The following is a 27,316-nucleotide window of genomic DNA, read 5'->3' on the forward strand; positions in this document are numbered from 1 at the left end:
TGGCAGGATTATTGAGAATCAGTGCAGTTTCGGAACAGCGTTCATTAGTAGTCAGAAATATATGGGCTGCTTCATTTGGTCTGTGAAATTCAATTCCTCAACCTCATTTAAATTCTAATAAACAACCGCAAATATATTCATAACTAAAGGCCAGACCTCATTTACATTAGATTCACAGAACCAGTGTTGTGAATTTTGAAAAGCTTCAACATATGCTGTGTTACATACATGTTTCACACCCATTATAATAGCTCTGATTCTAACACTGGAGCTATATTAAAGAGGGGCGAGTTAATAGCTTGACTTTGATGAGCTTGATTTCACAGGCATGTAAAGAAATGTGAGACCTTTGAAGTGAACTGTAATACAAAGTAAGTTATATTCACTTTCAAATGGATCACCAGGACCCTTCTTCACAGTAGGCTTGTTTTACTCAGTGTTTCCAGCTGGAGGCATGCCTTATTATATGTTTCAGACAGTTCTGAGGGCGTAGCATGCTGTACCGTGCTCAGAGCACCAAAGGGGTTGAAGTCACGTGAACAGATGGGGGGCAAACTAAAGGAAAAAACCTGAAATGAGTGAAGAAATCTAACTATAAGAAATATAGGAAATATAAATATGCAAATGCTTCTACACTGGTGCACTGCATGATAAGAAATTAACATCCCATTATGCTCCGTGGCAGGTACAAAAATGCTAAGCATTCCCAGTTGATTCTGATTTTGTATCAAGATGACTGCAAGAGGAAAAGATGTAAGTGACTTTGAACAAGGGATGGTTGTTGGGAAAGATGCTCAACTGGCTCGTGTTTCAATAGGAGCGTGACTGAAGTGACATCTGCATTTCGGTCTATGGGAAAGACGTCAGTAAATAGTGATGCTTGTGCATTAGGGCAATACTGTAGGTAAGGAAAAACAGAACGGCAACTCATCCTCAAGTGACTCAGAAAGTCAGTGCAGGACGTGATCAGACTGACAGCAAGAACAGTCCATCGACAATTACATAGAGAAAGGGATGTTATAGTAGGGTTGCAGTGCATAAACCCCTCATTACAGAGATGAATGCACATTTGAGAGTTCAGTGGTGCACTGGTCTACAGAGATGTGGAAAAAGAAGTGATAGGGTCAGATGATTCATCCTTCACCATATTCTCCACAAGTGGACGAGTGTGTGTGTGTGTGTGTGTGTGTGTGTGTGTGTGTGTGTGTGTGTATGTGTGTGTGTGTGGCATACACCAAGAGAAGGGCACAGGCCTGAATGCTTGACCCCTACAGTGTGGAGATCCTGTGGCTCTGTGATGCAGTGAGGGGCATTTGCTGGTATGGTTTGGGTCCACTTAGAGGGAAGGGTTACTGCAAATCAATACTAAGCTGTTCTAAGGGATCACCCCCATCATCAAAACACAAAATGAGGGAATATCCTTGGTGTTTATCCCTCCAGTAGAGTTCAGAGACTTGTAGAATCAATGCTAAGGCACAATGAAGCTGTTCTGGCTGTAGTGGCCCAGCACCCTTACAAAGATACAACCCGTCTGTATATAATCTGGTTGTAAATGGATAAAGTGCTTGAAATGGGTTTTATGTAGTCACATGGAATCAGCCAGAAGCATCAATGTCCATTAGCGGCAACTGCAGCTGAAAGAGAGGTGTTCAAGGTACACAGGTTTCTTCTCCATGGACAAACAGTACAGCACATTTCTGCCTTGAGTTATCTGTCAAAGTAAAACCACAATCGTAGTTTGTGTGTGCTTTAGTGTAACTACAGCTTCTCATTGAAAATGACTGTTGCGTTTAGCGCTGCCACATCAGATAAGTAAAGCAGTTAAAAATAAAACACATTATTAAGGTCTTATGAAGCTGCTGTCGCACAGAAAGTGACGCTATTGGAAACAAGACCAACGCCCTGACACCATGCCAAGGCCTTCTGGTGAAGCAGCAGATCAGAAGCCTCAAGAAGGAGCTCTTTTCCCCAAAATACATCTTTTGCTGCTCTCCAGAAAATCCCCTCCTCCCACTGGGTACATGGCGTACTTTCTCTTTGACTCTTTCTTTCCATTTGTCCTTTCCTTTGCTGCATTTAGTCAAGTGTCAGTTGGAGCAGATTTTCATGGACACAAAGGCTCCTTTTACAGTAGCCATCTGAAAAATAACTTTCTGTGCCATTTGTTTGGTTTGCTTTTTTTTGGGAGGCGGTTTCCTCCACAGCACTGGGTTGGATGGCCCCTCCCTTCTTTGCGTCGGATTGCCCTACAGCTTATAAAACTTTAAAAAAAGAGCCTTCTTCTCTTCGATCCAAAACCACCTCAAAGCTTGGCTGAGTTAAAGGACAAATGCAGTAAAACATGGCAAACACATTCCATGTCATCAGCTACACAAAGCGGCTTTGGTTGTGCATGCAACGCTGTGTGTTTGTGAACTAAATCCATGTGTGTTTGCATGTGTGCAGCTCGGCTTTCCAAAGTTCTGTCAATTCACTGCAAGTCTCACACTTTGTGTTTGCTCCCAACACCCCATAAGAAGCCACTTTTTGTGACTTTACATTCAACTGCTTAGTAGTATGATGATTTAGGGAATTTATGAGCTTCATGTTCACAACATTTTTTTTTTTTTTTTTTTCATGTGGCAGAGCCATGAATGCTCATATAGTCTCCATATGGCAGGTGTGTAGGGTGATGAGCACTACAGAGATGAGGATTTTTTTTTTTTTCCCAACACTTAGCAACATTCATGTCATTAGGCACATGCACACTGGGGAGCCACCAGTGTTAACTGCAGCTTACGTGTCTTGCTCAAGGGCACCTCATTGGACCTTTTCAGTGGGAGGAAACAGCATTACTCAACCCCCAGCTCGTTTGGGGGATTCAAACTGACATCCCCGCAGTCATAAACCCTCCTCTGTAACCTTCATGCCACCAGCACATGCATATGCTTTCGCTTAATCAGGCAGTCCTTTATCTGCATCAGAGGCTGTGTGTGTATGTGTGTATGTGTGTGTGTGTGTGTGTTTTGTTTCTGTTGAGTGGATTGAATTGAGCGTGTCTGTGGCTCGTTGGCAGGATTCTGTGAGAGCAGGAAATGGGGATCCTTATGTGTTTATGTGTGCGTTTTCATGTGTGTGGCCATTGGAAGCATGAAGGCAGATGGATGAGTCATACATTTTAAGCTTCTCACTTTCCTCGCTGCCAATACGTTCAGATCCGTTGTTTTATTTTATCTGTATTTATGTCTGTTGTTCTGTGAAAAACTTTTTTACACGTCTGTTTGCCCAGAATATGGTTTATAATTAAAATTAATGCTGATTTCTTTCAGTATTTGGTGGAAGCATTTAAGCATCAGAGCTCAGTTAATCTGATTATACACAACTGAAAGACACATAAATCACTGCAGCAGTATATAAGGCAAGGATTAGACAAAGTAACTGAGCAGTTGACATCAGTTATCATCAGGTTATAAAACAGCACACTGACTTCATGCAGCACTGACAAATATAGAAGAATACTAACTGCAGCGCCACACCCTTCATATGACTCAAAGAAAGGAAACAAAATGTCATGCAGCCTTTACAAAACTGCTAACTTCACACCATTATTTATACCTGCCTAAATACCAAGTCTTATTTGTCTGGGAAAGACAGCCACATTCACCGTCAGCTATTTGTAGCAATGGCTTGTTAACTGTTAATCACGCTGAGTACTCGCACATTATTCAATTACCTTGAATGTAAACTACCTCTGCAGGTGGGCTGCCAATATTCAGCAAAGTGTGGCTTCTTATTTGTAGTCGTTTTTATTTAAAGGAGAGCACAAAGCAGCAGTGAGTCACCTGCAGTAACCTCTTTGAACATGGGAGATGTTGTCACAAATAACTGTTATTTTTAAGGGGAGCCATGTTTTCTGGGCCTGAGGGCGGTGAGCTGGCTTTTCCAAACCTTTTCCTGTCATCCACATATGTTGCTTGGGATGTTTAGTTTTTTTTGTTTGTTTTTTTTGCCTGGAAAAGCAGCATGCACAAGCTGCCTGTCCAAAATTAGTGTTTTTAAATTTCTCCGAAAAAGTAACCATGTCATGATCCCTCAAAGTCTGTTAAAAACCAAACCAGCTGAACATGTGCAACATCAAACCAGCCAAGAGGGGCTCGTCCCCTTTTTTTGTCTTTTTGGTTTTGAGACTTTTGCTTGTTTATTACGCCTGCGTTAAGTTTGGGTGCAAAGCGCTCAGTGGCTTACAAATTGTTTCAAAGGGATTGAGTCACTGGAATCAAAGTGAGACTGCACACACCAAAAGAGATAGAAATGATATCACCCGCGCACATGATGGGAAAAATTACTAATGAGTCTTTATGAATGTCTGACCCTAATAAGAGTATAATCACATTGGGAGCTGTGAAATCATGTGTTCACCCATTAGCGAACGGAACACACTTCTCAGTCGCTCCGATTACTCCAAGAAGCTCCCAAAAGGGCCGTTAGCATGCGCACTCGAGAATGTATTTAAATCCAGAGGAATTTTAATTACACTCAGATAGCTTTCAAGTGGGTTAGCTTGTGTTGTTTGGATGGTAAATTAATGGTTTTGTAAGCTGTTTTCATTTCATCCACAAACTCAGGAGTAAACAAGCAGACGACAGCATCACAGGTGATGCGAGTGACTCGTTTAAATGATAAACCCCCATATAAAATGTTATTCAAAGCTTTAGCCAGTTAGGAGCTTTAATCCACTTCACAAAGACTGATGTGTGTTTCAGATTTCAGTGGTCTGCTGATGATCAGTTGGTTGGTTGATAGATTTGAACATGTCTCTGCATGTGTCTGTTTTTCAAGTCTGTTTGACAGACGTGTCTGAGAAACCAGTAAAATATTTTCATTTTACCCATTTCATTAAAAGACAAAATATAAATGAAGAAAAAATAGCATTTCTTCGAATCATCAGAGGTTAGAAATGTTGTGACACGTGTGTGATATGCACATGAATGATCTAGGGTTTGTTTTTTGTTTTTTATATCATTTGTTTGTCTGATGATGGAGACAGAAGCTCTGAGAGAGCTGCGACTTTTTACAGGAAGCGCGTTGCCAGCTTGACAGATCATCCAGATCTGTGAAATACTCAAAAAGCTAATCCTCAGATTTATGATTACCATATCTGCTGGCGTGGAATTTGATCTCCCTGTGAGGCGTGAGATGTAATATATGCATGTTCGGAGCATGTGGCGCATCAGTTCTCACACATATTGACACTCTGTGACATTTGCTTACTTTGCCAGTAAACACGAGTGAACATCTGCAGAATGTTTAGCTTTAGTTCTGTACTCTAGGTGCCCCACCCCACCACCACCCCCCACCCCACACCCCCCTCATGTTTTACAGGTTAAAGTATATAATTTTGAGAGAGAATGGAAAAGTTTAACCTTCACAAACTCTTCCTTCCTCTCCAGTGAGTCAGATGGAATTGTAATGCATAACTTTCAAAAATGTTTCATACAGCTGTCATTCCAGTAACAACTAATGAATCACAATCAATGTTTGAAATACAGGTATGCAAGGGGAATTTCTGCAGGAGCTGAAAAGAAAAGCGAGTATAATCGAGAAAGCCTGCATGAATCCTTGTAAGCCCCAAAAAAACCCTAAACTCTCAACCTGGAAGAGGGGTTATCACCATACAAAGACTTTTTGCTATTTTGCTCCATGGTTGATATCAAGGTTTTTGACAGATTGAAGTGCTCCCCCATGTCTACAGGGAGAGGGAATTTAAAGGCACAGTCATTTAGTCTGTACAGTCCTTAATACAAACTGTGATTATGAAAGAGCAGAGGAAGTTAAAAAAGTGGTACATCAATAGACAGCGATTAAACCGAATCACTTAAATCCTCGGCTAAACTGGGCAAGATGTAACATTAAAATATCAATTTAACTGTAGTGATTAGAGTAGAGCTGTATCAGAGAGGAAGGTCTAATTTCCACTGACTGGCATCACACTGATTCTCTATATTTGCAGTGAAATTCAGATTTTGGGTATGAGGGACTTTTTTTTTTTTTTTTTTTTCTTGCCCCGGTTACGAAGAACATGGATGACGTATAATGTCTGTAACGCTGGTCTCGCTTGCAAATGTAGAATTTTCATCCACCACTAAATTTTTGCATGTTTCTAAGAGCTGTTACATTTAAACTTGGACATCAGGGAGGAAACAGGATGGAGATTAAGGGCCTCATTATGCTCCTCTGAAACGCCTCCCTCCACACCTTTCTGATATCAGAATAGAGGGGACATGTGTCAACATTTTTTTGCATATGAAAATTGTCCCTGTGTAAAAAAATGTGTCTATGGTTATGTTTTATTGTTAGGTGACCTGTGGTGGTCATAGTAATTATGACAAGACCAATGGAGCAACTCGTCATGGTTACAATACTAATCATGTGATGACAAGTGTGAGGATATCTTATATTAACCCCAAACACAACCGTATTTACCTCCTGATGTCATCTTTATGAAACAACACTTGTCAAAATTGACATTGTGATAGACCCTGGAAGGCATGAAACTGGGTCCACCAGCTCTTGCGGAAAAACATATCAAGTCTGTATTCCTAGATTGAGGGTCCTCATGAATTTTCTGTCTGGAGACACTCTCACATGGGCTTTCAGATCGTGCTTGTCACTTGATTGAAACCTGAGAGCAAAACACAGTCTTCCTGAACGTCTGTGTGTCCACAAAAAGTTTCATTTAACAACACATCATCTTTCGCTTTCTTTCTTTTGTCATCCTTTGATATTAAGCTCATACAGATTGATTGGTAAAGACGAGAAGTTGCTGTGTTCAGCTTACTGATTTCTGACTATTAAAGTTACATTTTAAGTTTAAACCAGCTTGGTATAATTTCTAGCTGCCAGTCCATATACAATGTCGATTTAGCTTTAAAAGTGAAGTAGAACTACATTGGAAAGTAAAAAGTTTACTTTTCACCACTGAAAGCTGATTCGATGTGTATATACAGCCCTGTATAACTGACCTGCTGCACTGTTAAACGAGACGTGTGGTCAGGGTGCCAGTGTCTGCCAAACAACAGCATGTGGAGCACATGTTCGTGAAACATTAGAGGGGAAATGGAGAAGAAAAAAGGTGAAGGACAGAACAATTGCTCCATTATCTGTAATAGCACCATCATGACGTACTTTCACTCATCTACAGGGAGCAAGGAAAGCAGAGAAATAGATAGATTCTTTAATGAAATTCATTTGCATATTTTAAACAAGGTACACACAATATGCTCTTAGTAAACTGGATGCTGCTATACTGTGTGATATGAGGACGTTTCACAGTATACAGAGATTTCATTTGCTTGTTTTATTGCCTCTCTGCAGTATGGACAAGCTCTGCCGCCTGATTACAAACTGTAACTGTCCACACCATAACAGTTCACAACTTGTCATGTTTTTAAATGTTTTTCACTTTATTCGTTTTTATAGTTTAAGGTGATATAGGTGACATCAGCAGCTGAATGATTGTGTTCAGTTGAGATACAGTTTTATTCAGATTATTATTATTATGTAAACATATGTAATTATTATTTATCTAGATTATTTAGATATTATAGTGATAAATCTGCAGTAAAAGTTCAGTGTGTGCATAAATGTATGAAATATTATTGTGGTATTAAAACTAAAGATGTTTAACATCGTGGACACAACTGAATTACAGACACACACTTAACAAGTAAAACCCTTCGTACAATCAATACTTAGAATTACCCGCTGTCTGGATAGACTTCTAAACCCTCGGGGATTTGTGTTTATTTTTTATTCCACCACGTCAGAGTTTACAATGGCTGCCTCTATCAGGTTCTGTTTGCAGCTACAGGGTTTTGTGAAGGCGAGCATTGATTTTAGTCATGGGCTTTGTTTTAGTCTGCGGTCCAGATAGTGACTGTCTCAATGGAGCATTTGCCTCCAGCAGTGAATAAAAAAGACATTCCTCGCCTTGCTTTTCGCCAGTGCTCAGTTACATGGCCATGTTGATGATCTCTCTCTCTCTCTCTCTCTCTCTCTCTCTCTCTCTCTCTCACTCTCATTGACACTGTGTTTCAACATTGCGCTCATCCACCCACTGGATTCATCAAAGTGTGACAGCCTTGTCAATATTCACCACCCAAAGTGGGCAAAAAGCCATCCAACGCCTCGATTAGATGAACAAATGTGCTCATAAATCTAAATACAGCCAAGGAGCTGTCAGCATTGTATGTAAAACTATGTGTAGTGATGTGGGTATTATGCACAAAATCTGCACAAGCCATCTGTGCCTATATGGCATGTCTTAAACCATCAGATTACTCACCCGTGTGTGGCACTTTCATCAGTACACCTAATTGTGCCGTGACAAGATTAAAGATTTGTCTACCTGATGATGGATGAAAGGCTCACAAGATTTGGATTAACAGATACGTTCTGACACAGTGTTCACAGGTTTGAAGAACATGCGCTCTGAACCATAGACCAGGTAAATCTTAACAGATCCTGTGATGGTTCCTTGTTTTTTTTTCCCACTAAATATTGTTCGGTCAAGAAAGTGAATTTACATTAAGACACAAAAAACATGAAACAGTTGAGACATGGATTGAGCAGAATACATCAGATTACCTGGTTTCTTTCATTTGTCACATGTTTTTTTCTAAGCTAAATGTGTGACAGTAAAGTTTGAACCTCATTATTTTGAAGGAAAATAAAATAACAATATTCATAGCATTCAACAACAGTTTCCATGAGTTTCCTGAATTCATGTCACATTCACCCAGAATCCAAAAGTGAATTTATTTAAATTGTTCAATCAAGTTTCTACAAAGCTTTTTAGTTTCAGTGACAGAATTTTAAGATCAGTGATTTGATGTCATTTTATGCTGGCTTTTCTTTTTTTTTGGGGAGGGGGGGTTTTGTACACAGGCTTGTACCTTTGACTTTTTGTCAAAGCTCCAGACGTTACTCATCTTCTGCACTGATGACTAAACCAGGAGAATTTCATGTCTGTCCAAGCCTCTGAGGTGTTCGTACTCTCAGCTGCATCATTGTATATACAGACTATGAACAGGGCTTTTACTCCCTGATATCCCAGAAATAACTCTCCTCTCTTCACTAGTCTATTGCTTGAACAGTGTCTTGTTGAGCTGAAAAGGTGCAAGACGTTTACAACCTCTTCCCCACTGTACATAATAACCAACAGAGCTGCTGTAGTTCTCCCTTTTTAGATCATGGATACATGCGTCATTGTTTCTGAGCAAACCATGAAGGCTACATTCAGCTGTCATGGACTATTAGTCTTTGTATCCACAGTTCTGGCAATTTAGACAAATCTTTGACTGTGGTACAGTGGTTTCACTTTCACGACACACACCTCCACAGATCAGTTTGCAAAGTAGTGAGCCTCCATCAATAACCATCCTGATGTGCTATCATCTTCAAGGTGGGTGGTACAGTAGGGGAGAAAGTTTGATTTCTCCACAGTCGTCTGAAATACATATGGTTCCTTCAAATGCGGTGAGCAGCATTTAGTTGAATCAGCCAGGCACATTTGGGGGTTACACAAAGGAAGATTATGAGCAACTTCTCTCAGACGGAATGAGGAAATAACACTGTAATCAGTCAGAGGCAATGAGGTGCATTACTTGTAATTACATCTGTTGGATACACGAAGAAGTTGTTGGAACAACAGCCCATTCTAACTCCCTGCTCTTGTTATCATCTAAATGCAAATTGGGTGTAATAAGGACCTTGTCTGTCTATCTGCTGAAGTTCTGTGCCAACTTGCAGGAACAGCAGAATGAAATAAAGATGTCTGATGTAGCTCTCAATCTTCCTCTATTCATTCTTTGTATTTTCTTTTTCAGCCTCCCAGAAGCATGCTCCCTAGTTTCTCTGTTTTATTTTTCATCATATTCCTTTCTCTCTGAACATTTTGTCTGTCTAATTTTTTCTGAAGTTTTATGTGCTTTCTGTCTTTGAGGCATCCCTGAGGTTCAGCGAAACTATGATGCACATCAACTCGTGGTGCTGTGGCTTCAAATGTGACTCATGACCCTTGTCACAAGTTCCTCTCTTTTGTAGGACTTTCTCACATAAAACCATGGAGACTGTCCTCACCAGATAAAAAGACAGCATTGGCTGTTTATTCAAAGTCTTCGGACAACTTATATTCTCAATGTCCTGATTAGCGAGCCCTTGTGGTCACTCAAACAAAGACTGTCCACTGTCCTGAAAAAAAGATGGAGATGGAGTCACATAATATACAACAATAAAACCTCTTAGGTTGGCGTAAATAGTTTGGCATACAAAGCAAATTTAACAGAGAAGAATGTGGTTCACATCCCCCATCAGTAAGTAAGGTAATATATTTCCTAAACCTTAAAGGAGGTATTTGTAAGTTTTCTCTGCCATCAAACGTGGTTTCTTGCCAGGAGCAGGTGGTAGTGATTGTCACTTGACAAGAGCTTCGGCCATCATCCCGTTTACAAGGCAAGAGGTTATAATATGCCCTCTGAGCAGCAGCATGTCTTCAGGGCAGATTGGAGGCTACAGTGAGTTGCTATCGGAAAGTGACGAGACTAGCTGGTTAGCGTCTAACTTCAGTAGAAGAAAAGACATGATAGAGACAAGAGTTAATGTTGATGTTGCTTTCCACCTCTGGGGACAGCTCTTGGTGAATAAAGGAATGAAGTTTGATGTTTAATGCAAAAATATTTCTTCAAGGCTGGTAAATAAAAAGCTGTTAATGCTACTTTTGGCTATGTAGCAATAGCAAAACTTACAAATAGCTCCTTTAACCAAGTAGTTTTAGCTACCTAAACTTAACTTGACCTTTTCTCCCTCTCACTATTCCTCCTATTTTATCTGAGAACACATTGTACTCTCTAAATAACACCCTATATAAGGTCCTTGTTAACCAGTACCTTCACCTTCCTGTCTCAAATAACACCTTTGGATCTTAGGGAGGACACAGCGGCAACCAAAGTCGAACTTTTCCAACCTGCTTTTATTCTGCACTGTGGTGGCCAAGGCCAACAATTGTTACCCAGATGTTGCAACCTTCAAGTAAATAAAGTGCCTCCAGGCGAAGTAATGGCTGGCAGCCATACTAGGGGTATTTAGACCTTGAGTAAAAGTGTCTCTGAACAGCTGATCTAAACACAGTGCTTGGTCATCTCAGCAGGATTCAGTAGGATAATATCTGATGAATTTGTTATCAGCATCTGCAAAGCTTTTTGTTTAGGAAAAACTATGACAAATGGCTGGAAGAACAAAGAGTTTAATTTTTTACCAGCGAAGTGAAGGTTGGTGCAGCCATCATGGATTACACTGTTGGAGTTATACTGTTGCTACATGCGTACACAGCACAGCTGCCAACGGGCATGAGTTATGTTCAGTAAACAGTGGCTTGTGTTAGAGGATGCATGTTGCTACGACATCCCCTCAGGCCCAGTGCGGTGCATGGAGTGGCCGGTGTCAGTGAATGATTTGGCAGGGACGCACAGTTTGTTTCCCCATACGGTAATTTTGTCACCACATGTTTAAACCATTACCACAGATGTGGCGTGAGCATTTTGGTCCAACATAAAGTTTACGTTGAATGTGTATTCTCATGTTGAGGCCTTATATGCCATGTGTAGGTAGGCGTGACTTTACGGGTCAGATGGCACTTTTGTTTTTTTCTGGACTGAGAAAAAGAGTTGTGACCAGAACAAAGAATAAAACTAGGAGACAGAAGTGAAAGCAAAGTGCTTGTTCCTTCTTCATCACCACAGCTAAGGTGCTCCTGAGCAAGTAAGTCACAGTACCTCCTGTTGCATTGTTAGCTTCCAGGTGTATGTATGTGTGGTGCAGGGCGTTCCTGGAAAAGGGAGCTCATGCTCAGTGAATCTACTCTGTTCAAAGAAAGGTTAAATAAACAAAGCACAAATTTCCACATCTGACTAAATCCAAACTTGTGCCACTTAGTTTATTTTCAAATAATCATTACAGTTCTGACTATTGTAGTTTGAGTCACACATCACAATAGTAGGTAGTGATTCAAATATCACTTCCATGGCAAAAGTAAACTAATATGAAACTCAAACATAAATTGTTAATAAAATCATTTGTATTTGAATTTGCATCTATTTCATCAACTCAGAAATACATTAGTTTGTGGTAAGAACTCAAAATAAGCGAGAGAGAGGAGTCAGTTTCGAATTCTAATCCCCAGAGATTTCTCCTCATGTCTACTACCATCTACCAACATTTTCCACTGAAACCACTGCTATCCATCTTCAAGTCAGTGCCTCAACAATGAAACCAAACCGTACAAATTGTGGAAAAATGAAATGGACGTATAAGTTGGAGCTGGAACATTGGAGTGCTGTTTAAGTTGTTGCACAGCGTTCCCGGGCTTTCCATGCTGTACAGTGTTTATTTTGGGCTGAAAACGGCGGGTAAAGAGAGGGAGAGAGTGAGAGTAGGATAGAGGGACGGGAAACAGAGGTGTTTGGTGGGAGGGAGGGTGCTCCTAACGTCTTCTGAATGAGACCTGAGCTGGGGGAAAAGTGCCTGGGTGGACTGGGTGGAGCAGGGCTGGCTTCCTCAACGGTAGCCTGGTGGAAAACGGTTGTGCGAATGGCGGGAGACGGTGGGCTGACTCAGCCAGCGGGCAGAGGAGGAATGTACGTGTGGTGTGTGTGTGTGTGTGCTCATGGCTACTAATAAGTGCATGGGTGTTTATGTTTGCACCATGTACCTCTGTCTGTGGGTGTGTGCCCTGGAATGGTTTCGAGTAACGCAGCGTGATGGAAGGGTTTGAGAGCAAGCATCTGGATAAAGCATTTATATGGGCCTAAATTCAGTGGAGTTGAGCGAGAGAGAGGTGTCTCCAGGGTGTGGGGGGAAGGGTAAAGTGGTGAGGTGGTGGAGGGGGAAGGAGAGGAGGGGGTCAGTCTGAGCTGGAGAGGGTCAGTCTGGTGGTGTGTGCCTTCAGCTGGTTCTCATTATGGGGCTAATGTGACGCTCTGATCGCAAACATAAAATGACTTTGCAGACCCGAGTTAAAGCCGGATATGGGTTTTGGGAGGCCCCTTCACTGCAGCTTCTGTATCACAGTTTCCCTGCTTGGAGCCCAGCAAGACTGGGGGCCTCATTTATAGAAAGGCCTCCCTATCGGATTTGGTCATAGTAAAGTGTGTGGTAATGAAGCTGAAACCTGGTGTGACATCCAGGCCTGTGTCTAGACATTTAGATCAATGTGAGGTCTAAATAAGGTTAGAAACACAAGACATTTGTAATGTTTTATCTGATTTGGTTTGGTTTATTTGTGCATAATTTGAAATTGGATTAAACATAAAAGTAAGGCTGCAATAAAAAAAAAATTTAACTTTTGCAGTGAAATATGGGATGTGTCGAAACCTGGCATTTTTGGGGGCTTTTTTGTTAAATTGACTTCTTCTTTACTATCCTGATAGGAAAGGAAATTGCCTCCACTTAACTCACTAACACACACACACACACACACACACACACACACACACACACACCAGTGGCAGTGGAACTAATGCAAGACCTGGCCATTGGGAGCAACTTTGGGTTTAGTGTCTCGCTCATGGACACTTTGACACCAGAGACTGAACCACCAATCCTGAGATTAATGGACAACCTGCTAAAACAAGTAGTTTTGTAGGAAAAACCTTTTTCCGTTTGTCAAAGTAAAGTACCACAACAAGTATAGTTTTGGCATCTGTACAAGAAGTCACGAATCAAATTACCACTAGCATGGAAATATTTATGTATATACAGTATATATATATACATAACAATACCCAAGCTGCTACAAATCCTTTTGCATTTTTAATAAATGGGACCCTGGTGGGAAATAAAGACATAAATAGAGATGAAACAAAAACAGAGAGAGTCAGTTAATTTATTAAACCTGCCTGGGAAATATTCGGAGCCCCTTCAGCAGCCAAGCCCAACTTAAACCAATTCTCTATCAAGTGATCCCCTGCACCGGACCCCAGCTGAGGGAGGTTTCTCAGGGTCCGGGTCTTAAATCTCCTCCCCTGTGTTGGCGTGTAAGTGGAATGATTTATGACAGTGGGCTGCTACTCAGCAAAGTGTTTTCCAGCCCGCTGCAAAGCCAATGTCATACTGATAATTAGTGGTGGAGTGACTGATGCCTGCACTGGTCTATAACTACAGTCATAGGCAAAGCTGAATGGAGCTATTGATATGTCAGAAATGACTGTTAATGGTGAATGAATTAGGCCTAAAAGAATCAGAATGACAGAAAACATGCAGACATACCAAGTGTGTCATGGTGGAAATTATGACACCAAATCATAGCGCTGTTAAGTGCTCTCTGCTCAGTCATACTTAAAATTATGACTGGTCTAGTAATGCTTCAGGCACCATCAAAAGTGTGCCAATTGTATGTATCATAGAAACCTTAAAACCCAGAGAGTAACTGAGGACAAAAACCTCAAGAGCACAGTATGCTGACATTAAGTGAAGTACCAGGGATTATAGAGGAGTGTTTGAGGCACAACACAGGGACAGTGGCTACATCAAGAATGTGCAAGTTGGAAAGCCTCACATTCAGAATTAAAGGAGTACTCCACTGATCATCTATCTTATCACCATCAAATATTTGTGCTCCCTTCAATACTGCCAAAGAAATAGCTCAGCATTATGGAAGTTACAGTTATTAGAATTCTTGCCAAGAGTTAGAGCTGGAGCCAGGAGGCGTTTAGCTTAGCTTACTCCACTGTTCACCAACAAACACTTAAAGCACTTAACTCCATTGAACATGTTTTTGAACTTGGACAGAGCCAGAATAGCTGTTTCCCTTCACTTCAAGTCTTTATGCTAAGCTAAGCTACGATAATTTCGCTCTGGCTCTAGCTCTGTACTTCACGCACAAAATTGAGAGCAGTCAGTTTTCCTAAATAAGTTTCCCAATATTTTCAACCTTAACTGTAAATTTTTGTAGAGTTATTCCTCCTTGGATTGCTATAGTTTTCTTAAGTAGTTAGCTAACTGTTAGCCAGCATATTCCATTAGCGATCCATGGTCACAGCAAACTTTTAAAAGAAACTTCTTACAGTGTTGATCTCGTTCAGAATGTTCCTAACATCTGTTGCTTTGCCAATAAATTACTAAAGCTGCTACTTTCAATGGAGACACAGCAATAGTATGACATGAAAATAGTGCATCTGGTCACTGGTATGTTATGGTGAAGCTATGATTGTTGCTATGAGTGAAGAAGCAAGCTACAATCACAGCAGAGCCACCTTTTAAGCCTACATGTGGTACTTGATATCCAAAAGATGGATTGTCATCAAGTATTTCTTTAGTCACTGTGCTGTGCATAGAAACTTCACTTGTGAATGAGAGGCATTGTACATTCTGTATGCAGAAATTTTGGAAAATGATGCAAACTTAAATGACAGAACAGAAAATGAACACATCATGGAAAAAGGAAAAAGCCTTCTCACTAAGCTACATCATAGGAAAATCAGGGATGTTAATGATGATGATAACGGGACACCATGTCCCTTCATTAAAACAAGACCTTTTCAGAGGCATGATGTGGTATCACACTTCAAACTGGTGGCCTAAAATAACCAACATTAAAATAATTTAGTTTCATTACCCGTACTAATCAGTGGATGTAACAAGAGGACACAAAACCTCTTTGCTCTCTGACTTTGGGTTGACATTGTAAATATTAGAGTCTTAAGTGGCTGTACTTAACTGCTAGCTAATTTCCGGCTGCTCTTACTTTGACCATGAGTACTGTGGAACAAAGCCAAAGCAGCCCAGCCAGTCGTCCATTACACTCTGTGTTCTCAGTTTGTTCACTCACCTTTATGTTTTTTTTTAATAAAGTACTGTAGGATAATGAAAATCCTTTATTGACCTTTAATTAGATTTATAAGGATATGTCAGGTGTAAAGGAGCAGAAGTACAGGACGCATTTCTGCAAGATGAGAAATGTGTCGTCATGAAAGTCTTAAGCTTAGCAGTGTCTACGTGACTTCAATTGCTATTTGGCTTTACTTTCCTCCTTTCTGTCCTCTACCCTACCCACTTTTCACATGGTGAGATTTCACACTGGAATTCATTACCAGTATGTTAAAATGTCCTTCAGCTCAGTCTATAAACAGCGCCGCTCTAGCTGAGGGAAAACAGAGAAAGTCACAGCTAAATGTGTAAACAGTCACTTGTTAGAAAGCTGTTTCTTGAGGTACACGCGTATGAATGGGTGGGTGGGTGGGGGGGTCAGCTGGTTTGAGGAGGGATATAGGTTAAAAAAGTCTGAGGAGGAGGGGGGGGGTTCAGTCCTCTGATGTCACGGGGAGATTATTTTAACAGGACCCACCCACTGGGACGTTGGCGGTTGATGGCTTCCGTAGTTCGGCTGGGCTGACAGAGGCACGCTTTGTATTAGCCAGTCATAAACCACAGCAGAGCCCTGAGTCACTACAATGCTTCTGTTCAGGCCTGTGTTTGTCTTACAATTTTGTTAGGTGAGTGAGATCATCAGTCCAAAGTCATTATGACCAGTGAGTCTTTTAGTTGAGTGCGATGAGCCAACAAACTGTGAATTCGTCACACGCCTTATTCGGCTGGAGTTTGAGGAAAGCTGTTTGCCTTGTAGCTGAAGCCTGACTTGAGAATTTGAGAATGTCCCATTGTGTACTTTTTGAAGTAGCACAATATGTCTTTCTTCCCTTCGTTCGCTGTTGCCGTAAAATATGCTACAGCAAAGTTAACATGAAGCTGAAACGCAGCCAACATTTGATGGAAATATTTTCACTGGCAACTTTGCAAGAGCTTTACAGACCAGAAAGAAGAGTTCATGGAGAGTTTCTGAAGTATAAAACAAGGCTGATCCTTCTCTTTCCAATGACTTGATTGGATGTTGTACAGTCTTAAGCTACACCCCTATAACCTGATCCTTCCTGATTTCCTGCTCTGTCTCATCTCAATCCAGCCTGTCACTTATTTTACAAATGTCATTAGTCCTGTAACAGAGAAAAGTCCCCATCCTTTTTTCTATATCCCTCTGAAAAAAAGTTGGGCTTTTCTATTCATTTTATATGGAAACCCAGCCTTTCAGAACATTAACAGCACAAACCCAGACAACACTGAGTCGTTCACATGCTGCTTTCCCTCCCTTTTCTCACAGGTCCATTTTCCTAAACTGAAATTACATTACACTGCCATTCTCCTTTCACAAGGAAAGGTCATAATTTTTCGTTGCTGCCGCCACCCCTTGTCTGTTGTGTAAGTGTGAGTTTTACAGAGAGAGGACCTGAAAAGTTGTAATTATTGCCAGAGAGGAGGCCACCCGCTGTGGCTCCACAAGCCTGTTTTTTTAAAATGTATTGTACCTCTTCTCTGTGGCTGGCATTGGAGTGACTCAGAGGGACGCAAAGGTGGATGGCGATTTGAAAGGGGGCTAAAATGATGCTGTGTTTGCCTTCACACTGACATAGCCTGCTCTGAGAAATGGCTCCATAAAGCCTGTAAAAGTGTGTCCCTGGTGACTTCTGAAAAGTCAGTGGGGAGGGAGGGGGGTCCTTATAAAGCAGTGGTGTCAAGGTATGTAGAGTTGTGGCTCAGCTCTCTGCTGTTTAACAGTGCTGGAGTTAGCAGTATTTTCTTCTATACACTGCCCCATACAAAGTCTGGTCTGTAAACATGTTGCAGCAACATGATCACTTCCTTTAAAGAGCAGCTAGTGTGCCCTGTGTCATTAGTGTGGGAAAATCATTTGTTGTAGGCATATGGTCATTTACAAAAACTGAGATGGCAAATGTTTATCACTAAATGGTTTTCCAATAATTATCACTGAACGTTTGATTGACTCATTCACCTTAAGTATGGCAGCCACTGGTGACACAAGTGCTCTGGGAACTCTGTTGCCTAGATATATATTGTTACTGTTCAGTTGTTCTGCTAATTATGGGATAGCTGCATAGATTATGTTCAATGGCAGCATTTTCTCAAGGCAGGCCTCCTGGCCTCCTGTGAAGGCCTCCTGAGTCCCATGTGTGGTTGGGTTTCGGTTATAAAAGCACAGCGTTTTCCTGTCTTGTAATTTACTTTTTCAAAATGTAACCAAAATGTATGTTCACCAAGTACTCTGAGTTCACAAACATAACCATAAAGAAAACTTTACTCGTGCTCCAGTTGCTTTAAGAAGATGGCAGATATTGTAGGGAAAACAAAAGAAATGTGTTGTCTCTGAAAGTTTTTTATTATGTTGACCAATCAATCACATGTTCACATATTTTCGTATTTTGCCAGTTATTAGTTATTTGTAGGAGGCGGGTTTTAGCAGAAAGCTCCAACACTGACAAACTACAATGACCTGAATTGTAACACAAGAGATGTATGTATTCTGTGTACATAACATGAATAGCAGCTAATGATTACTTTAATTATCGATTCATCTTCGGATTATATTTTTGATTAATCAGTTGTTATGGTTACTAAATAGCTTGTTCTGTTCAACAAACCGTCTTAAACCCGAAGGTTTTTTTATGTGCAACAGAAAAACAGCAAATTCTCACGTTTGAGAAGCTAAAATAATGAAATGTTTGGCATTGTTGTTTGATAAATGACAGTCAATCAATTAATTGATTCAGCCTCATTAGATTTCTGATGTTCAACTGCTCCTTTATATTACAAACAATGTTCTGATTGACCACAGAGATGCTGTACTGGGAAAATAATGTTTGTCACAAGCACAAGAGCTATTGACCCTTGTGAGGGATGAAATTGCTCATTGTGGTAATGACGGTGTTGGCAAATGGTAAACGCTGTTACACCCTTACAAGCTCTCCAGTTCTATCTATGGTTAACAACACCCTACCCTTCTTATAATTATATCCAGAGGCCATTGTGCCCTGTTGTAGTAGACACAGCCCAACAAAGGAAATGACTGGCCGACATAACCACTATTTACTGTAGAGTTAAGCTAACCATGGTTTAAGCATGGGTTATGGAAGTAGGAGGTTTGTTTGGGGCAGTGTTACCATGGCAAAATTGTAGAGGAGAAACACACACACACACTCCTTGCTACTGAATAACATTTTAAACAAGCAAATCCTATCATTTGAGAGAAATGTGGCCTGTCAAGTATTTTCTCTAATGACTGTCTAACTGGGGAAGTGAAAAATCTGCATTGTAAAGACTCAGATCTTGTCTGTCCCGCGCATCTTCACACTCACTTAAAATACGACTGAAGCGACTCTGACTCATCGGCACAGACAAGTCACAGGAAGCAGAGTGAACTGAATGTCTCCAATCTTCCTGCACTTGTGGTCAGCGTGTCTCTCTTCCACATAGATTTTCCGGACATGTGTTGCTAGATTGAGACCAAAAGAGGACGGTGAAGAGGAGGAGGAGGAAAGGGAAAGAGAGACAACAGGGTAATTCATTCAGTCGTCCGTGAAAGAGAGGAAGACTCGGTTTCCTCCGAGCATTATAAATACAAGCGCAGTCACTCATCAAATTATAGCCATCTGCACTGGCCTGTGACCAGGATTCTGCTTGACGCACAATAAAGTAGTGTGAGGAGGGGCGTGGTAGCTGTAGGGGATCAGAGACTGTCCTCTCTTAGATGGTTAAACCTCCACACACAGACTGACACCGACTGTGGCAGCAGCTTCGCGTCTCCAGCTTACACTCATAAGGAGTACAGAGGATTCTTTACGGATAATGATGCCTTGTCAGCAAAATCACCTCAGCTAGATCTCATCTACACCCAGTCCCAAGTCCCTGGGAGATGGAGAAAATAGCTGAGTGTGATGTTGCAGTAGGAAACAGGAGGCTTGTGTCAGAAGCCCTTCATGGTTATGTTTTTTTTTTTTTTTCATCCTGTAGGTACGATTTACTCTTTGCATACCTGTTACACACTGTGAATGCACAAACAGTTTAAGCAAGGGTGCAGAGACAAAAGAAGTGTCAATGAGCAGGGCATTTGTACAGATAGCATATTGAAAATGTGCTTTTCCTACATGAAGCCTATTCTACACAGAGCTTTACACAGCTTAGCCGGGGAACTAATGAATTCCAGGTCCAGGTACACTGCAGAGAGTAAAGCTATTGTGTGTATCATTAGAAAATGTGCTCCTTTTTCCTCAAGGCAACAGCAGCAGGCTGAATTTGAACCAGAAAATCCCCAGGCAGAATTGTCTTGGCATCGCTCTCTCCTTCAGCTTTTTATCCCCATGCTCAGTGAACAATCCAACAAAAGCTCGGGTTTAAGAACCATGGAGCTCATTGCGATTTTCTTTGTTAATGCAATTGCCTGTAAGAAAAGATTCTGTTCCCCCATTTTTCACTTTCAGCCTGAAGGCCCCAGAGCAATTAGCACTAGTCTCTCATTTGGAATACCTTAGCCTTACCAGAACCCTCTGAACTGTACCATAACAGCCTTTAGCACAGTCAGCAACAGCTAACGACAATAACCTCCGAAAAGTGACATTTCGAAAAATGAATGATGTGTAACTGTGATAATTTTGCTTGATTCAGTAACACAAATAATATTTGAATGCTCTGCTTCATTCTCATTTTGAATTGACAAGATCTTAGTGCTTTAGTTTTGCTAGTTTTCCCTTGTGTTAGCATTCACACAATATGGATTACAAAGTTCAGCATGTGATGATGTCAAATAGTTTCCTGTGATATTTATTTCTGAGAGCCACCTACATGGTGTTTGTGTGACTGAAGGAGGCCGGCACTGTGCAGCAGCGTATTACTGAATGTCTCTGTGTTTTTGGCCCTGTGCTGAGACCGTTGATCACTGACTTTGTTCATGACAGAGCAGCCTTGGAACCAAAAACAAACGCCTCTTAGGTAAATCAAAAAACCATGGGCGTGATGATAAAAGCTTTGCTTTCGTACTTGCTGACATCAAAATGTTTGTCTTTGTTCACATTTCCTGTGTCGGTTGCAGATCTAGGATGGAAGGGTTCATTTACAGGATGAGAAAGTAGAGGACAAACATGCCCGTCAGTGTTTTGAAGTTTGGCAGCATGGCAATAATGCAAACACAACACAGGCACAGATTGCCCTTTAAAGGCATACACATTTGCTCTCATATGGACACCTTCGAACAGACTCTTGAGAAAATACTTTTTCCATTTATAGATATGAATACGAATGTTTAGTATCTAGTCATTTTTTTCTCTCTCCCTCTTCTATTTTCTGACTAAGTCATGTCTGAGACAGTATTTTGTGAGATTTTTTGCCTCCTGGCATCAAGCCTACCGTCCTGCTCAGCTACTGGATGCTGCTGTTGATTCTGAGGGAATATTTTCGCATTCATGATCTCATAGGAATGTTCTAGCTTTGACACAGCAATCTCTCTCTCTCTGCTTCATTATTCCAAATATTCCAAAGCATTAGCATTCTTTGCTGTTTTCCAATGAATTTCTGAGTCTTGAAATGTCACCCCAAAGTGGATGAATGGATAGCTAATGGAAAGCCCCCTTTCTATATCTCTTGGCTAATGCCATGGAAAACCCATGCTGAGGAGACAGGGTCTTGGAGGTGGTCCAGTTTAATCTCAGAGCATATGCACTGAGAAATAATTGACTTCCTCCGTGGTTTACATTTTGTCGAGGGCCCCGGACAGCACAGTCGGAGGCAGGTGGCTGAATTTGCATATCATTGGAATTGAGACAGCTCAAGCCTGGGAAATCCTGCACCCCAAGACTCTATATGCCCGGAAAACCTCCGCAGGGGTAATGACTGATGTCTCAGTGAGAGCATCCCTTTGAGGCCAGAGGAGCTCCTGTTAACCAAGAAGCAGCTGGAGGACACCTGATAATACAGGAATAAGTCCTGAGCAAGTTGCACTGTAACGAGAATCAGAAAAATGCTCATCTAATTGGTTTCTTCAAACATTCACGTTAGAAGTCACAGAGTTGACTGTCAGCAGTTGTAGGATGAGTTTATAGCATTGTACGCAGGTGACTTTTTGTTATGTTACGTTACGTTTTCTACTAGAATTTGGTGTCTTTTATGGCAAAAAGAGACAAATGTGAGCAAATTTTTTGTCATCATTCAAAAGTGCAATGTGAAGTAAAAATATGTCTGTGTGTATTTGCATAAACATAAAGTGAAAATGTTGCCTGCTATGCAGTATACCTTTGATTTATGGGCTACCATGATGCCTTTTTTTATTTTTATATGATATTAACTTTTTTCTCTCTTCACAGAGTCCTACTTTGGGGACAGCTACTGCAGTTTACAAGCCTTCCAAGATGTCTCCACCTTCCACCTGTCACTACAGATTAAGACAAGTCGGCGAAGTGGGCTGCTGCTCTTGGCTGCAGGAATGGAGGACTACCTATTCCTTGAGCTCCAAAACGGGAAAATACAGGTGAGTGGCTAACAAACTGGTGGAGGCTGAAATATTTTTAGAAACTGTTAGATAACGTAGGTTGGTCATTCTCAAAATTCACCTGGTTGCATCACTTTGATTTTAGGTCACTTGGTGGAGCAGAGGTTTGCTATGCGAGAACGAGTACTTAACAAAAGCTAGTGATGGTACCTAAACACCGAGCAGGACTTAAAAATATCAGGATACAAATAAAACAGAATCTAAAACATGCTAAAAGAAAAACTACTTCCAAAACCTGGCATAATTAGCACATGTGGTGTTAGCTTTTATACTGATGTATGAAATTACATTTTCTGACTAGATTGCTAAACATACATGTAAATTCACTGTCAAAGTAAAGCCTCTGTATTATTATATAGTAGGTGTATAGCATCTTGTTCTGTGTTGTTCTGGTGAAGGATCATTTAAGGCAGGGAAAATGTTTTATACATAACTGTGACACCAGTGCTTAATGTGTTATTTGGCTGAGTAATAATCTATTGATTCATTCTCTGCTACAGCCCCAGAGACAGCACATATGAAAAAACTTTTTTAAAGAGATTTTGGGCATCTTAGCTGCAAAATGTACCACACATTTTGAAAGCGATACAAAGTGGTTGTGAACGCTTTGAATTTAAATGGGAGTTTTGAGAGTCATTTCAGCTTCGGTGTGGTATGTGTATATGATGCATTTCATTAGGTGCCACTCTATAAGCAGCTGAAACCGATTCGATTTTCTGTTGTCTTCTCTTGTTGTCTCACTGCAATAACAAACCATTACATTTTACAGCTACAATTAGTTGCTTGATGGCTTTCGTAAAGCAGCAGGATTAACGTCAGGTGTGCTATGACAGGGATTCATATAGATTTTCATCCAAACGACCATATCTCTGCTTTTATAATGAGGTGACATCTCAGAGTATGTGTAATACAAGAGAATATTACCTTTTTTTGGTCTTCTTCATTCTGTTCCACCTAGCGATAGGAGATGCTCTGAGCAAATAGACTCAAGGCTTTGCAAAAATTAAATTGCTTTATCTCTCTTGCATGTGTTATAATCATGTTTAACCTTATTTAAGCAAAACTGAGATATCTGATGTTATCTGTGAAACTTCTTCTTATTCTAGCTCATTTTTAAATTATCTTCCCATAAGTGAAGGGATCCAGAAATGGTCATGAGCATAGATTAGAGTATTAAATTGGTATTTATGCATTTAAGGGAGATACTATGATGGAACTTCCTTTTAAACATTAGCCCTGAAACTAATCCATTTGTCTACAAAGTTATAAATTTAATAAAATGTTTTTGTTTTCCTTTAGGCACGGATGAACTTGGGGGCTGGCGAGGTCACGCTGTCCTCCTCCCAGGGAGTGCAACTGAACAACCTTCTGGACCACAAAATCTCACTGACGCTGCGTGATGGCAAACTCACCATGATAATTGACGAGCTGTTTCCAACATTTGTTCCCATGAACGACAATGGAGAACAGCTCAACATTGACCTGGGCATTTGGCTCGGGGGAACAGGAGACCTAGACGCTCCCTACCTCAGCAATGCCATTCCCCCTTTCCGTGGGTGCATGACTGAGGTCAAATTTGAGTCCCATCAGTTTGATATTCTAAGCACAGCATTTAAACAATGCCACGACACAAAGGAATCCTGCAGCACTGAGTTTGAGGCTGGTGATGGCGAGGCAACCAGTTTCAGCACTCCTGATTCCTTTGTTTCTTTCCCCACCTGGAGCGGGGCTAGTGGTGCTCCGAGGGTCTTGGAGTTCCTGATGAAAACCACCATTGAGGATGCATTACTTGTTTTCCACCCTGGCCGAGAGTCAGATTTCATTGCTGTTGGTGTTTCAAAAGGCTATCTCAAAGGTATGCTGGACCTTGGTACTGGCATGGAGATACTGGAGAATACCCAGGTGCAGCTGGATGATGATCAGTGGCATAGAGTTAAGGTTCAGATCAGTGAGGATTCTTTTGTCATTAATGTAGATAGCCAGTCTTCCTCCCTCCCTTTTGACTCATCGGAAAAACTGGACTTAGTGGGAAACCTGTATTTAGGAGGCATCCAGGGGAAAATGAAGGACCTCTTTCGTGAAAGCGGGTCCTTAAATCGTGCAGAGGAGGAAATTACAGCTGAATCCTTTATTGGGTGTTTGGGAGAGATCAAAGTTAATCAGAAGGACCGGAGCCTGCAGGATGCTTTGGTGACCAAAGATGTTCATGTTAAATGTGAAGGAGAGGACTATGATTACTCAAGTTATTATGATGCAGAGACAACTACAACTTCTCCTCCTGTCCGCATCCGATATGTTGATATGGACTTGAATGAACAACATTGCTACCCAACAGACGACACGCCAGAGATATTCAAGAACGTCACAAAACTTCTTGATGTCACCCCATTGCTTGTGACCGAAGGTGGGGAAGGTGTTCTGGATATCAGCAACTTAATCCCTACGTTTGACCTCAGTGCTGCAGGAATGCGTCAGTCAGATATTATCTTCACTCTCCAGAATGATCCCTGGTATGGCCTGATTGATATGAACATTAATACAAAACGCACACAAAAGTTCACTCTTCTGGATGTTGTCAATAAGAAAATTAAATACATGCATGATGGAAATGAAAGGCATGCAGATCAAATCCAGCTGGAGGTGGTTGCTCACAGTAGTGGTTACCTTCCAGAATGTCTAACAACTCCCCGTGAGTATGTCCTCCCAGTTGAAATACTTCCCGTCAATGATATACCACAAATTAGTGGAGGAGAAATCACCATCACAGAAAATGGCAGGACTCGTCTGAGCCCCAGCCTTATAAGAATCATGGATTCTGACACCCGCTGTGATGAACTGGTAGTAACTGTAACCTCAGAGTCTTCCATCGAATTTGGTTACTTAGAAAATGGTCAACAGCCCGGAAGAAGCATCTCAGAGTTCACTTGCAGGGAGTTGAAGGATGGAAATATCTATTTTGTACATAGGGGGGGTCATGCTGCTGGAATTACCCTGGAAGTGTCTGATGGGCAGTCAGTAAGCCATTCAACTACTTTAAAGTTGTCTGTGACACCACCTCATATGACTATTGTCACCAACACCGGCCTTCTCTTGTCTCAAGGAAGCAACTCGTCCATAGGTATTCAAAATCTGGCTGCCATTGCTCATCCTCGCAATGGAGATATTATGTATAACCTCACACAACCGCTGATATATGGAGAGCTACAGATTATGACAAATGATGGAATGTACAAGCAGGTCACAACTTTCCATCAATCTGATCTGGATCAACACCGCCTTAGATACGTCAGCACAGACGCAAGTGACCAAGAAGATATTGCGGTGGAGCGCATTCATTTTGATACCCATCTGGGGCAGTTCTCCCTTTGGAATAACACCTTCCTAGTAAAGATCATCCCTGCACAAGTGAAAGTTTCTACCCTGGTTCCTTTGGAGATAGAGGCTGGTGAAGAGCAAACAATTGGAATCACAGAGCTTCAGGCTGAAGTACAAGGAAAAACCCCAGATCCACAAACTATAAAATACATCATTGTCAAGCCTCCAACACAGGGAAGTCTCCTGTTGTTTGACAAAGAGCTAGCTGAGGGTGATATGTTCACCCAGAAGGACATTGTGGACAAAACTCTTAGCTTCAGGGTCCGAGTGCAAAGAGCTGTGGATAGCATAGACCAGTTTCAGTTCAGAGTCTTTGCTGACGATCAGCACTCTCCTCTCTACGTCTTCCCGATTAACATCCTCGGCAATGCAGAGGCTCCTGTTTTGACCAATGAGAGGCTGGTTGTCTTGCAGGGCGGTGAGGAGACTTTGAACAAAAACTATCTTTGGATGCACTCACCAAGTTCTACAGATTTTGTTTACCGGGTCACGCAAGGACCAAAGTATGGGCGACTGATAAGGGACTCCCCTTCTGGGCAGCCTAGATTTGAGGGGGCAATTAGAGTTTTCAGTAATGAAGACCTCCAACTTGACAGGCTTATTTACAAGCATGATGGCTCCAAGACTAGCAGTGATGAGTTCCATTTCTCAGCATTTGATCAAGGAGCAGAAAGTTCAGACATTCAGGAAACAGTGAGTGGTGTTTTCAGAGTAACAATCCAGTCCAAGAACGAGCATGTTCCCGTGAGGGTTGTGGATAAAGTCTTCAATGTGGTCCGCCATGGTCAGCGCCTGCTAACAACTGATGTCATCCAGTTCAATGATGATGACTCTGGTTTCAATGACACCCAAATTGTCTATGCTCGTGAGGGAATCCTCTCAGGCAATATTGTCTCAAAATTGAATCCATCAATGCCTCTTTTCCGTTTCACACAAGCCGACCTGCGAGATAAGAACATCCTCTTCATTCACCACGGAGCAGATCAGGAACGCTTCTCACTCCAAGTGTCGGATGGCTTCCACAAGACCACGACACTACTTCAAATCCAGGCAGGTGAGCCCTACCTGCGAGTGGTGAACAACACAATCATTGTCATCGACCACGGAAGCACCAAGACCCTTAACACCACCCTGTTGTGCGCTGACACCAACATGGACATCAGAGACGACAGCGAGATCAAGTTCCAGATAACTTCCCCACCTAGTGATGGCAGGATTATTGTGAGTGGGATTGAGGCGTCAGCATTCACCCAGGAGGACCTGAAAAAACGTGTTGTGTCATATGAGCATAATTATGAGAGTCTGAGGTCCAAGGACTCTTTCAGCTTCACCGTCCAAGCACAAGGACATTCTGAAGACGGCACATTCAGGATTAAAATATTCAAGCAAGGTTACCTCACTGAGCCCGAGGTGATAACCAATGAAGTCATCGTTTCCTATGAGGGAGAGCACACCATCATCAACAGGGATCATCTCAAGGTAATGTTTACTGACTGTGAGATCTACAATTTAAATCTACAA

At 41.4% G+C, this 27,316-nt stretch overlaps 1 protein-coding gene across 1 annotated transcript in view; it reads left to right on the top strand.

Annotated features, from left to right (window-relative positions):
• The window catches only part of cspg4 (chondroitin sulfate proteoglycan 4), a 67,571-nt gene that overhangs the window by 15,570 nt on the left and 24,685 nt on the right, over positions 1 to 27,316 (top strand). Inside the window, exons 2-3 of the mRNA XM_022756251.1 lie at positions 22,236 to 22,399; positions 23,720 to 27,274. Of these exons, the coding sequence (XP_022611972.1) occupies positions 22,236 to 22,399; positions 23,720 to 27,274 (3,719 nt within the window). The remainder of the gene's footprint in view (positions 1 to 22,235; positions 22,400 to 23,719; positions 27,275 to 27,316) is intronic.

Source organism: Seriola dumerili, unplaced genomic scaffold, assembly GCF_002260705.1.
Source record: "Seriola dumerili isolate Sdu_G_001 unplaced genomic scaffold, Sdu_1.0 BDQW01000242.1, whole genome shotgun sequence".
Classification (NCBI taxonomy): domain Eukaryota; kingdom Metazoa; phylum Chordata; class Actinopteri; order Carangiformes; family Carangidae; genus Seriola; species Seriola dumerili.